The sequence below is a fragment of the Anomaloglossus baeobatrachus genome, chromosome 4 (genome assembly GCF_048569485.1).
Source record: "Anomaloglossus baeobatrachus isolate aAnoBae1 chromosome 4, aAnoBae1.hap1, whole genome shotgun sequence".
Classification (NCBI taxonomy): Eukaryota; Metazoa; Chordata; class Amphibia; order Anura; family Aromobatidae; genus Anomaloglossus; species Anomaloglossus baeobatrachus.
The window spans coordinates 394,216,428-394,229,332 of record NC_134356.1 but is presented as its reverse complement, the minus strand read 5'-3'; the positions used below and the strand labels follow the sequence as shown (position 1 = coordinate 394,229,332).

The window sequence follows — 12,905 nt, the reverse complement described above, 5'->3', positions numbered from 1 at the left end:
AGAGAGCTCTACGGATGGCTATGGTATTTGAGGCGGCAAACGGTGCGCAGGTAGCAGCGTCCATGGAGGCCTGCATGAGGTACTCCGCCGCAGCGGCAATTTGAGCTGTTACCTCTGTGAAGATATGAGTGAACTGGGATTCCTCAAGCGAAGTGTTAAGGGATTCTGCCCAGACTGAGATTGCCTTTGCGACCCACCCATCGGCAAAGGAGGGCGAGAGGGAGGAACCCGCAGCCTCAAAAGCAGAGCGGGCGAGGTGCTCCACCTGTCTGTCTGTCGGGTCCTTGATGGAGGAACCATCTGGTAAAGACAGGAGCGTCTTTGTGGTAAGGCGGGAGACCGGGGGGGGGGGGGGGGGGGGGGGTCGACCGAGGGCGGATCGGCCCAGCCCTTAGGGGCAGGTGAGGCAAAAGGGTACCGGGACTCCATGAGTTTACGGTTGCCGAAGCGTCTGTCAGGCTTCTCCCTTTGCTTTGTGAGGATATCCTGAAACTCTGGGTGATCAGCGAAAGCCTTTTGGGGTTTCCTTGCCCTCTTAAAGGAGACCACATGGTCAGTGGTAGTGGATGGGGGATCCTCCACATGCAGAGTTTGGTTGATTGCTGCTATAAGGGAGTCTATTGCAGTTTGATCATCTGGGGAGGCTGAAACCAAGGAATCATCCTGGTACAAACAGCATTCTCCCTCCTCCAGCTCTTCAGAAGCCGTGGAGCGTGTGGGAGAGCCTGCCCTGTGTGCTCCCGAGGGAGAGCCCACTGGAGACACCCGGCCGTGTGCTCTTTTCCTGATCCCTGCAACTGGTGAAGCATGTGCCCGGATTACCTCAGAAGGATCCTCCATAGGGGTATCCTCAGGCTGCGTTCCGTCCAGGGACCCAGAAAGGTGTGGAGGACGACATTGCATAGCCAGCACCAGGTTCTGTAACAGTTTTTCCATGGATTGGGACAGAAACTGTGCCCATTCCGGTGGGCTGGGAGCCCTAGGCTCTGGGCTGACGGTTGTGGCAGGGGGGGTCTTGGGGGGGGGGGGGGGGTTTACGTGGTAGCTCAGCGTGGCAGGCAGTGCAGGCTGAATAATAGACTATGTGGGCCTTTGCACTTTTAGTGCCCTTAGAATTCTGCATGTTCTTAATAGGAGTATGCCAGGAGGGGGAGCAATGCTTAGCAGAGCTACAAGTGACGGAAGCACCTCACCAGAATCAGCCAATGGCCCTGTCCTCAGGAAGGATTAAGCTCTATGGAGATCTTCGCATGCTTTCCTGGGGGTGGGGAAGCTTATCGCGCCCGCGGGGGCGGGGCTTAGTGCTGAAAGAGCGCGAAGAAGTCAGTGTGCCCCCACCTGCTGTGGGTAGTAAAAATACGGCGGGAAGGGAGCTTCTGATAGTTTTGCTCCGTCTCCCTCCAGTCATCACACAGTATGTCACTGGTGGTTATCAGCCGGCTTTTCTGTTAGAGCAAATAAACAGAGCAAATAAACAGCGTGCATCCCTGAGCCCTCCCCCTGCCACCGGGAAATTATCTGCAAGACTTTCTGCAAACAGGAGTGACTTCCCCTCCCTCCTCCAGCCAGCAAGCTAGAGAAAATTTAACACTGTGTGTGCAGGGGCTCTCATCTTTGCACTCAGCAATGGACTTTCTCATAATAAATACTGTAGATTTCCTGGGAGCCTTCCCTGCAGCGTCTTTTCTCCCTTTGTCTGGGTAACCAGTCAGGGGGGATCTCACCTTAAAACACTGCTTCCGTCCAGGCAGTGAAAATAGCAGAGTCAGCTTGCTGTGTCCGGTCACACCGGTGCCATATTCAACTCAGAGCCTGCAAAGAGGGGCTGAGGAATTGGGCTATAGGGGCACAGGCCTCTACCCTGGGCTTTGGAAAATCGGTGTCTGTGGAACCCGTCGTCCAGCCCAGGATCCAGCGTCGCAGGAGAGGGTACGTGGAGGCGACACTCCACGTTCCCGCCCGTTGATGGTAGTGGGAGATCGGTCCCAAAAGGAAACCGTCGCCCTCAAAAAATAACAAACCTTGAAAGGAAGTGCCTCCTACAGACACTAAGCTAAACTGTGGTTGCCTGGCCCGGCCAGGGGGTGTATACTGCAGAGGAGGAGCTATGCTTTTGCATCTACTTATTGTCCTCCTATGGATAGGCAGCATAACACCGATGGTCCTGTGTCCCCCAATGAGGCGTCAGAGAAAGATCCGTTTTTGTTTTTTTTTTACTGTTTACCGGCGGCCGGCTATTGAGAACGAACAGCTGATCGCCCGACGGCCAGCTTTAGCAGCAGTGCAGAGCCAGGCAGCGGACAAGAGAGAAAGTGCTCCCCCCTTCCTCCACAGCAGTGATCTGATCGCAAGATCGGATTACAGTCACATGACCCTTGACTGACGCTCACAGCAGGGGGTCATTTGCATATCGCTTCTGATGCTCTCACATCGGAAGCTATGCGCAAGTTTAACCTAGGCCTAAACGTGGAAAATCCCTTTAATGGTAGTACTAAAGACATGTAATTGGCTACAATAGAGCTTCTGCAATCACTGCTACCATAATAAGCCCACACCGCTAATTCTCCTGTTGCACTAATGTCTGCTCAGTCTCCCTCTTTTCTTTAGGCAGGATCCCTCCTCTCACTTTAGGTGTAAAGCCTATTTAGCATAATTTGGAGCTTATGATTAAATCCATATTGAATGGTTATTCCCATGGCCATGACCAGGATAACGACTGAAAAATCCAAGAGCGGCTGAGCTACGCCTATTCAGGTCTACATGGGTTACAGACACAACGTAGCTCCCTTGTTTCCGTAATCCCAACCCAAGTGGTCAGAGCCTGGAGTTATTCTCATCTCAGTCACAAGAGGCTGAGATGGTGAGAACCCTTTAAAGTAATAGAGGTCTATCAATGATTTCAGGATAATACATGCTGGTCATGTGCAGCTATGGCTGCCTATACTAGACCGACCAAATCACACAATCCACAGATAGTCTAGTAGTGCAGCCGTCACACGGATTTACCTTTTAAATCATCCTTGCCGGTGTCCTTGGCTTGGAAACTTTTTTCATTGTCCTTAAACAATATAGCAGGGACAAAAGCTTTCAGATCAATCAAATTTTCATAAAAGTTTCGGGCATCTTCATCTTCCCAGATGCCGCCTTCCAAATCATAATCACCAGGCTTCCCAGGTGGGAATATGTCAATGCCAGGTCCATGTTCTGAAAAACAGAGGTCATGTCAAAATCCAAAGCATTAAAACTGGAAAACACAATGCTAAATCTGGCGTTCTCCATGGATGTGCCATTATGAATAAATTAAGACAGAGCCTTAAAGCCCCATCACACACAGAGATAAATCTTTGGCAGATCTGTGGTTGCAGTGAAATCATGGACATTGTTCCAATTGTACAAAGCCACAAACCTGGCACTGATTGTCCACAATTTCACTGCAACCACAGATCTGCCGCAGATCTACCTGTGTGTGACAGGGCCTTTAGGCTACATGCGCACGCTGCTTTTTTTCCTGCTTTTTTGGCTGCAGTTTTGTCAGCTGAACTTTCTGACATCTGACTTCCCAGCAAAGTCTATGAGAAGTCAGATTTTCTATGCGCACATTGCAGTTTGTCAGCGTTTTTTTTGTCAAAAGTTTGTGATAAAAAAAATGCAGCATGTTCATTCTTCCTGCGTTTTTGTCAAGATTTGTCACCCATTGAAATCAATGAGGGCATCAAAAACGCAGGAAAAATGCATGTTAATCAAAAGTGGTGCATTTTACCTGCCTTTTACCTGCGTTTTTGGTACCAAAAACGCAGGTGATTTGTCAGGAAGGGAGGTAACAGGCAAGTGATCCCGTCCCGTCCTCCACGTGTTCTCCGAAGTACCGGTGTCCCCAGGGGAGATGATGTGGAAAACGGGACTATCAGCGGCGGCGGCAGCGAGGGAAAAATCAATGTTTTCAGCTGCCAATGTCCATCCCCCTCTCGCCACCGCCGCTGATAGTCCCGTCCTCCACATCATCTCCCCTGTGCGTGCACGCTGGGGACAGCGGTACTTCGGGGAACACGTGGAGGACGGGACTAACAGCGGCGGTGGCAAGAGGGGGGGGGGGGGGGATGGACATTGGCAGCTGAAAACATTGATTTTTCAATCTCGCTGCCGCCGCCGCTGATAGTCCCGTCCTTCACGTGTTCCCCGAAGTACCGCTGTCCCCAGCGTGCACGCACAGGGGAGATGATGGACCCCTCTCGCTGCCGCCGCTGATAGTCCCGTCCTCCACGCTCCTGTCAGCTTCACGCAGTAGCGCGATCAGCTGAGCTGTCACTGAGGTTACTCGCGGCCACCGCTGGATTCAGCGGTGGCCGCGGGTAACCTCAGTGACAGCTCAGCTGATCGCGCGGCTGTCTTCAGTTGCTGCGTGGAGTTAACAGGAGTGGCGGTGTCTGCTGCTGCTCCAGTCACCTCCATGCAGCAGAGCTGGAAGCGACGCTGGACCATCCTGGATTACGCCGGACATGGAGGGCTTTTTGGGGCTTATTAAATGGGAGAACGAGGGAATTTGTTGGTGTTTTTTATTTCTAATAAAGGATTTTTTCAGGTGGGTGTTTATTTACTGTAACTTACAGATTAATCATGGAAGGTATCTCGGGGAGACGCCTGACATGATTAATCTAGGACTTATTGGCAGCTATGGGCTGCCAATAACTCCTTATTACCCTGATTTGCCAACGCACCAGGGCAAATCGGGAAGAGCCGGGTACTGTCCCAGAACAGCCGCATCTAATGGATGCGGCCATTCTGGGCGGCTGCTGACTGATATGGTTAGGCTGGGGGGCTCCCCATAACGTGGAGCTCTCCATCCTGAGAATACCAGCCTTCAGCCGTATGGCTGTATCTGGCTGGCATTAAAATTGGGGGGGACCGCGCGCCAGTTTTTTTAAATTTATTTCTTTCTAATTTTTTTTTTTTTTCAATTTAACAAGCTTTATGGGATTGTTTGAACTAAATAATACATGAAACATTGTTGACAAAACTGCAGCCAAAAACGCACCAAAAAAGCAGCAAAAACGCACCAAAAAAGCACCTACATTTTTTGTGACATTTCCAGGCTCTCTCTGACAAGGTGCAGTTTGTGAACAAGAAAAAGAAGCAGCGTGCGCATGTAGCCTTAGTCTCTCACACTCTCTCGAAGTGATTCAGTGAAAAAAAAAACCACAAGAAAGTTGAAGGACTTAGGCCTGAGAGCCACTCTATGTAAACACTTTATAATTAAAAAGGGGTGGTTCACCCATATTTTTTTATTGTCTAGATCGATATTATATTGAGAAACAATGTCTCTCTCAAATACCTTATGTTGGCAATAGTGCCTGTGAGAGGCGCTATTGCAGACCGCTGTTCCCCGCTCCGTGACCTCTGGGATCCGGTGACGTCACGTCAAGTTCCTGACACAGCGGCCGGCTACAGTCTTCCTGACTTATTGGGCTGTGGGCGGTGTTTCACCGCTTGTCACAGCCCATCAGCTCCCTCCTCCCTCACAGCAGAGTGCTGCAAGCAGGAGACACGCTGGGCTGTGACAAGCGGTGAAACACTGCCACAGCTCAGAGAGTCAGGAAGACTGTAGCTGCTGTGTCAGAAACTTGACGTGACGTCACCGGATCCCCGAGGTCACGGAGAGGGGAACAGCGGTCTGCAATAGCGCCTCACAGGCACTATTGCCAACATAAGGTATTTGAAAGAAGAAGGGAATTTTGTTACTTACCGTAAATTCCTTTTCTTCTAGCTCTTATTGGGAGACCCAGACGATTGGGTGTATAGCACTGCCTCCGGAGGCCACACAAAGCAATTACACTAAAAAGTGTAAGGCCCCTCCCCTTCTGGCTATACACCCCCAGTGGGATCACTGGCTCACCAGTTTTAGTGCAAAAGCAAGAAGGAGGAAAGCCAATAACTGGTTTAAACAAATTCACTCCGAGTAACATCGGAGAACTGAAAACTGTTCAACATGAACAACATGTGTACCCGCAAACAAACCAAAAATCCCGAAGGACAACAGGGCGGGTGCTGGGTCTCCCAATAAGAGCTAGAAGAAAAGGAATTTACGGTAAGTAACAAAATTCCCTTCTTCTTCGGCGCTCTATTGGGAGACCCAGACGATTGGGACGTCCAAAAGCTGTCCCTGGGTGGGTAAAGAAGAAGGGAATTTTGTTTACTTACCGTAAATTCCTTTTCTTCTAGCTCCAATTGGGAGACCCAGACAGTGGGTGTATAGCTACTGCCCTCTGGAGGCCGCACAAAGAACTACACTCAAAAGTGTAAGGCCCCTCCCCTTCTGGCTATACACCCTCCCGTAGGAGTACAGATTCCTCAGTTTTAGTACCAAAGCAAGAAGGAGGAAAGCCAATAACAGTTTCAAAAACAAATTCAATCCGATAACACGATCGGAGAACTTAAGAAACAACATGAACAACATGTGTACCCGAAAAAACGAAACCCTAAGAACAAATAGGGCGGGTGCTGGGTCTCCCAATTGGAGCTAGAAGAAAAGGAATTTTGCGGTAAGTAAACAAAATTCCCTTCTACTTTTTCGCTCCTAATTGGGAGACCCAGACAGTGGGACGTCCAAAAGCAGTCCCTGGGTGGGTAAAAAGATACCACATGAACGGGCTGTCAGACAGCCTCTTCCTACAGGTGGGCCACCGCCGCCTGAAGGACCTGTCTACCTAGGCTGGCATCTGCCGAAGCGTAGGTATGCACTTGATAGTGTTTGGTAAACGTGTGCAGACTCGACCAGGTAGCCGCTTGGCACACTTGCTGAGCCGTAGCCTGATGCCGCAATGCCCAGGACGCACCCACGGCTCTGGTAGAATGGGCCTTCAGTCCAGATGGAATCGGAAGCCCAGCAGAACGGTATGTGTGAAGAATTGGTTCCTTGATCCACCGCGCCAGGGTGGATTTGGAAGCTTGCGATCCCTTATGCTGACCAGCGACAAGGACAAAGAGCGCATCAGAACGGCGTAGAGCCGCCGTGCGAGAAATGTAAATCCTGAGTGCTCTCACCAGGTCCAACAGATGTAAACCCTTTTCAAATTGGTGAACTGGATGCGGACACAAAGATGGCAAAGTGATATCCTGATTGAGATGAAAGGAAGAAACCACCTTGGGAGAAAACTCTGGAATTGGACGCAGTACTACCTTGTCTTGGTGAAACACCAGGAAGGGAGATTTGCAAGATAACGCCGCTAGCTCGGACACTCTTCGAAGAGACGTGACCGCCACAAGAAACACTACCTTTTGTGAAAGCCGAGAAAGGGGAACCTCTTTCAAAGGCTCGAAAGGCGGCTTCTGGAGAGCAATGAGAACCTTGTTCAGATCCCAGGGTTCCAATGGCCGTCTGTAAGGAGGAACGATATGACAAACTCCTTGGAGAAACGTGCGTACTTTAGAAAGCCGTGCCAAGCGCTTCTGAAAGAATACGGATAGCGCGGAGACTTGACCCTTAAGAGAGCTAAGCGACAAACCTTTTCCAACCCAGACTGCAGGAAGGAAAGAAAAATTGGCAATGCAAATGGCCAGGGAGAAAACCCTTGAGCCAAGCACCACGCTAAGAATATCTTCCACGTTCTGTGATAGATCTTAGCTGAGGATGGTTTTCTAGCCTGTCTCATTGTGGCAACAACCTCATGAGATAAACCTGAGGCCGCTAGGATCCAGGACTCAATGGCCACACAGTCAGGTTCAGGGCCGCAGAATTCAGATGGAAAAACGGCCCTTGAGACAGCAAATCTGGACGGTCTGGTAGTGTCCACGGTTGGCCTACCGTGAGATGCCACAGATCCGGGTACCACGACCTTCTTGGCCAATCTGGAGCGACGAGTATGGCTCGATGGCAGTCGGACCTGATTTTCCGGAGAACTCTGGGTAACAATGCTAGAGGTGGGAACACATAGGGGAGTCGGAATTGCGACCAATCCTGAACCAAGGCGTCTGCCGCCAGTGCTCGGTGATCGTGAGACCGTGCCATGAAAACTGGGACCTTGTTGTTGTGCCGTGACGCCATCAGATCGACGTCCGGCGTCCCCCAGCGGCAACAGATCTGCTGAAACACGTCCGGGTGAAGGGACCATTCTCCTGCGTCCATGCCCTGGCGACTGAGAAAGTCTGCTTCCCAGTTTTCCACGCCTGGGATGTGAACTGCGGATATGGTGGACGCTCTGCTTTCCACCCACGTCAAAATCCGTTGGACTTCTTGAAAAGCTTGGCGACTGCGTGTTCCCCCTTGGTGGTTGATGTACGCCACCGCTGTGGAATTGTCCGACTGAATCCGAATCTGCTTGCCTTCCAGCCATTGTTGGAAGGCTCGCAGGGCAAGATAGATTGCTCTGATTTCCAGAACATTGATCTGCAGGGTGGACTCTTCCAGAGTCCACATCCCCTGAGCCCTGTGGTGGAGATACACCGCTCCCCACCCTGATAGGCTCGCATCCGTCGTGACCACTGCCCAGGACGGGGGAAGGAACGACTTTCCCTGTGACAATGAGGTGGCTAGGAAATGCATGAGGCGCCTCAGTGAGTGCGACTGGCTCTGAAGGAGAGATTGCACTCCAGTCCGTAGCGAGCACTGCTTGTCCAGTGGAAGCTTCACTATCGCTGAGAGAGTATGAAACTCCATGCCAAGATAAGTCAGAGATTGGGTCGGGGTTAGATGAGACTTTGGAAAGTTGATAATCCACCCGAAACTCTGGAGAGTGTCTAGTGCCACCTTCAGACTGTGTTGGCATGCCTCTTGAGAGGGTGCCTTTATAAGCAGGTCGTCTAGATACGGGATGACCGAGTGACCCTGCGAGTGCAGAACAGCTACTACTGCTGCCATGACTTTGGTGAAGACCCGGGGGGCTGTTGCCAGACCGAAAGGTAACGCTACGAACTGCAGGTGTTCGTCGTGTATGACGAAGCGTAGGAAACGCTGATGCTCTGGTGCGATCGGCACGTGGAGATACGCATCTTTGATATCTATTGATGCTAGAAAATCTCCTTGAGACATTGAGGCTATGACGGAGCGTAGGGATTCCATCCGGAACCTCCTGACTTTTACGTGTCTGTTGAGCAACTTTAGATCCAGGACGGGCCGATACGATCCGTCCTTTTTTGGGACCACAAACAGATTGGAGTAAAAACCGTGACCTTGTTCCTGAAGAGGGACGGAGGTCACCACTCCTTCCGCCTTTAGAGCGGCCACCGCCTGGAACAGAGCATCGGCTCGGTCTGGTGGTGGAGAAGTTCTGAAGAAACGAGTTGGCGGACGAGAACTGAACTCTATCCTGTACCCGTGAGACAGAATATCCCTCACCCAACGGTCTTTGACGTGTGACAGCCAGATGTCGCCAAAGTGGGAAAGCCTCCCACCGACCGCGGGTGTGGGAATCGGAGACCGCAAGTCAGGAGGACGCCGTCTTGGCAACGGTTCCTCCGGCTGTCCTTTTTGGGCGTGACTGAGACCTCCAAGAATCTGAGCGTCTCTGGTCTTTTTGAGTCTTTTTTGACGAGGCGAATTGGGACCTGCCCGGTCCTCGAAAGGACCGATAACCAGACTGACCCTTCCTCTGTTGGGGTCTGTTTTGTCTGTGTTGCGGTAAGGATGAGTCCTTACCCTTGGAGTGTTTGATGATTCCATCCAAACGCTCTCCAAACAATCGGTCACGAGAAAAAGGCAAATTGGTTAAGCACTTCTTGGAATGAGAATCTGCTTTCCAATGTCTCAACCACAGGGCCCTACGCAAAACAACGGAGTTGGCTGACGCCACTGCCGTGCGGCTTGTAGCGTCAAGAACAGCATTAATCGCGTACGACGCGAATGCCGCCATTTGCGAGGTCAATGGTGCTACCTGCGGGGCAAATGCACGTGTGACGGAGTCAACTCGCGCAAGCCCGGCTGAGATAGCTTGGAGTGCCCATACGGCTGCAAAAGAAGGCGCTAATGACGCTCCAATCGCTTCATAGATGGATTTCAGCCAGAGCTCCATCTGCCTGTCAGTGGCATCTTTAAGTGCCGCTCCATCTTCAACTGCAACCAAGGATCTAGCTGCAAGCCTGGAAATTGGAGGATCCACTTTTGGACACTGGGTCCAACCCTTGACCACCTCAGGGGGAAAAGGATAGCGTGTATCTTTAAGCCGTTTAGGAAAACGCCTTTCAGGATAAGCGTGGGGTTTCTGGATTGCGTCTCTAAAGTCAGCGTGGTCCAGAAAAGTGCTTAAAGTACGCTTAGGGTATCTGAAATGGATTCTCTCGTGCTGCGAAGCTGACTCCTCCACAAGAGGAGCTGGTGGGGAAATATTTAACATCTTATTGATGTTAAATATAAGATCATTAACTATGGCGTCACCATCTGGTGTATCTAGATTGAGAGCGGTCCCAGGATCAGAATCCTGATCAGTTACGTCCGCCTCATCACCCATAGATTCATCTCGCTGGGATCCTGACCATTGAGATGAATGTGAAGGCCCGTCATAGCGAGCCCGCTTAGGCTGCCCGGGGCCATCGTCCGAGTCAGAGTCTTCACCCTGAGGTGTATATGCCCGTCCCGGAGCTTGGAGCTGAGGGGGACCAGGGGGCAATGATTGCACAGTGTCCGTGGCCTGAAGCACAGGCCTAGCTCGCAATGTGTCAAGAATTTGTGACATAGTGAGAGACATTCTGTCAGCAAAAGCTGCAAACTCAGTTCCTGTCACCTGGACAGCATTCACAGGTGGTACACCCTGGGTCACGTCCAGCAGAGGTCCCGACTGTGCAAGCGCCGCAGGTGGCCGAGCACTGCACACAATGGGGGTCCGTGGAGCCTGCCGGTAGAAAAGTCCCACATGCGGTGCAGGAAGCATATAATGTCTGCGCCTTGGCACCCTTGCGTTTTACGGGCGACATGCTGCTGGCTCTCTGCAATGTGAGAGAGTCTATAGCCAAAGGGCGACCAGCGCTATGCAATACAAAGTATTTGTAGAAACAAAATACTAAGAATACTACTGGCACAAGAGGGGGTGAGCCCTGAGGGCTGCTTACCGCCCGCTGAATAGCGGGTAAGAGGCTGCAGAATTCCTTGTCTGGGTCTCCCCGACTCCCCTCTGCAGCGCAGCGTGTCAGCAGGAATGGCTGCCGGCGTCTGTGGAGAGGGGCGGTCCGTGGGAGTTCCCAAACAAAAGTGCGGGAAACAGTGTCCCCTCTGTGCCGATTGTGAGGGCTGGAGTATGTAAAAACGACTCCAGCCCTCGGCGCTGATGCACTGGCCAGCGTCCCGCCCCTCTCCTGACTGGCAGGTCTGGGGGCGGGAACGAACGGAAGCAGGCCGCAAAAGCCGGGGACTCGAGTTATCAGCGCGGCCGCCGTAAAAGCGCGGGCCGCGCTGAAGTCCCCGGCGCACCACAAGTGCCAGCCGCGCCGCAGTCCCAGCGGCCGGCGTGACCGATTCCTAGACGTGGCCAGCGTCCCGCCCCTCTCCTGACTGGCAGGTCCGGGGGCGGGAACGAACGGAAGCAGGCCGCAAAAGCCGGGGACTCGAGTTATCAGCGCGGCCGCCGTAAAAGCGCGGGCCGCGCTGAAGTCCCCGGCGCACCACAAGTGCCAGCCGCGCCGCAGTCCCAGCGGCCGGCGCGACCGATTCCTATAAGTGTGCCTGCTTCAGCGAAGCTGAATGAGGCCATGGCACAAGCGCCGTAGCGCTGCTGTCCCCCGGCGCACTACAACACCCAGCATGCTGCGGTGTGAGCGCCTGCACGGGGACACAGAGTACCTTGAGGAAGCAGGGCCATGTCCCTGATGTACTCCGCTCCATCCAGCATCTTCTCCAGGGGATGTAGATGGAGCACGGTCTCAGTGCCTGGAGACCAGTAAATCCCACTTCACCCAGAGCCCTGTAAAAAGGGATGGGGAAGGAATCAGCATGTGGGCTCCTGCCGCCGTACCCGCAATGGGTACCTCAACCTTACAAACACCTCCGACATACAGTGGGGTGAGAAGGGAGCATGCTGGGAGCCCTGTATGGGCCCTCTTTTCTTCCATCCGACATAGTCAGCAGCTGCTGCTGACTAAAAACAATGGAGCTATGCGTGCGTGTCTGACCTCCTTGCGCACAAAGCTAAAACTGAGGAATCTGTACTCCTACGGGAGGGTGTATAGCCAGAAGGGGAGGGGCCTTACACTTTTGAGTGTAGTTCTTTGTGCGGCCTCCAGAGGGCAGTAGCTATACACCCACTGTCTGGGTCTCCCAATTAGGAGCGAAAAAGAAATACCTCATGTTAGAGCTGCAAGACAGCCCTCCCCTACGGGGAGGCAACTGCCGCCTGCAGGACTCTTCTACCTAGGCTGGCGTCCGCCGAAGCATAGGTATGCACCTGATAATGTTTGGTGAAAGTGTGCAGACTCGACCAGGTAGCTGCCTGGCACACCTGTTGAGCCGTAGCCTGGTGTCGCAATGCCCAGGACGCACCCACGGCTCTGGTAGAGTGGGCGTTCAGCCCTGATGGAACCGGAAGCCCAGCAGAACGGTAGGCTTCAAGAATTGGTTCTTTGATCCATCGAGCCAGGGCGGCCTTAGAAGCCTGCAACCCTTTGCGCTTACCAGCGACAAGGACAAAGAGTGCATCCGAACGGCGCAGGGGCGCCGTGCGGGAAATGTAGATTCTGAGTGCTCTCACCAGATCTAACAAATGTAAATCATTCTCATACCGATGAACTGCATGAGGACAAAACGAAGGCAAAGAGATATCCTGAGTAAGATGAAAAAAGGATACCACCTTCGGGAGAAACTCCTGAATGGTGCGCAGCACTACCTTGTCCTGGTGGAAGACCAGGAAGGGAGCCTTGGATGACAGCGCTGCTAGCTCAGACACTCTCCGAAGAGATGTGATCGCTACCAGAAAAGCCACTTTCTGTGA

General features: G+C 52.4%; 1 protein-coding gene across 3 annotated transcripts in view; it reads right to left on the bottom strand.

Annotated features, from left to right (window-relative positions):
• UPF2 (UPF2 regulator of nonsense mediated mRNA decay) overlaps nt 1-12,905 on the bottom strand; it is a 224,149-nt gene that overhangs the window by 191,737 nt on the left and 19,507 nt on the right. For all 3 annotated transcript variants that reach the window (XM_075345277.1, XM_075345275.1, XM_075345276.1), the window contains exon 5: nt 3,007-3,204. In XM_075345277.1, the coding sequence (XP_075201392.1) occupies nt 3,007-3,204 (198 nt within the window). The remainder of the gene's footprint in view (nt 1-3,006; nt 3,205-12,905) is intronic.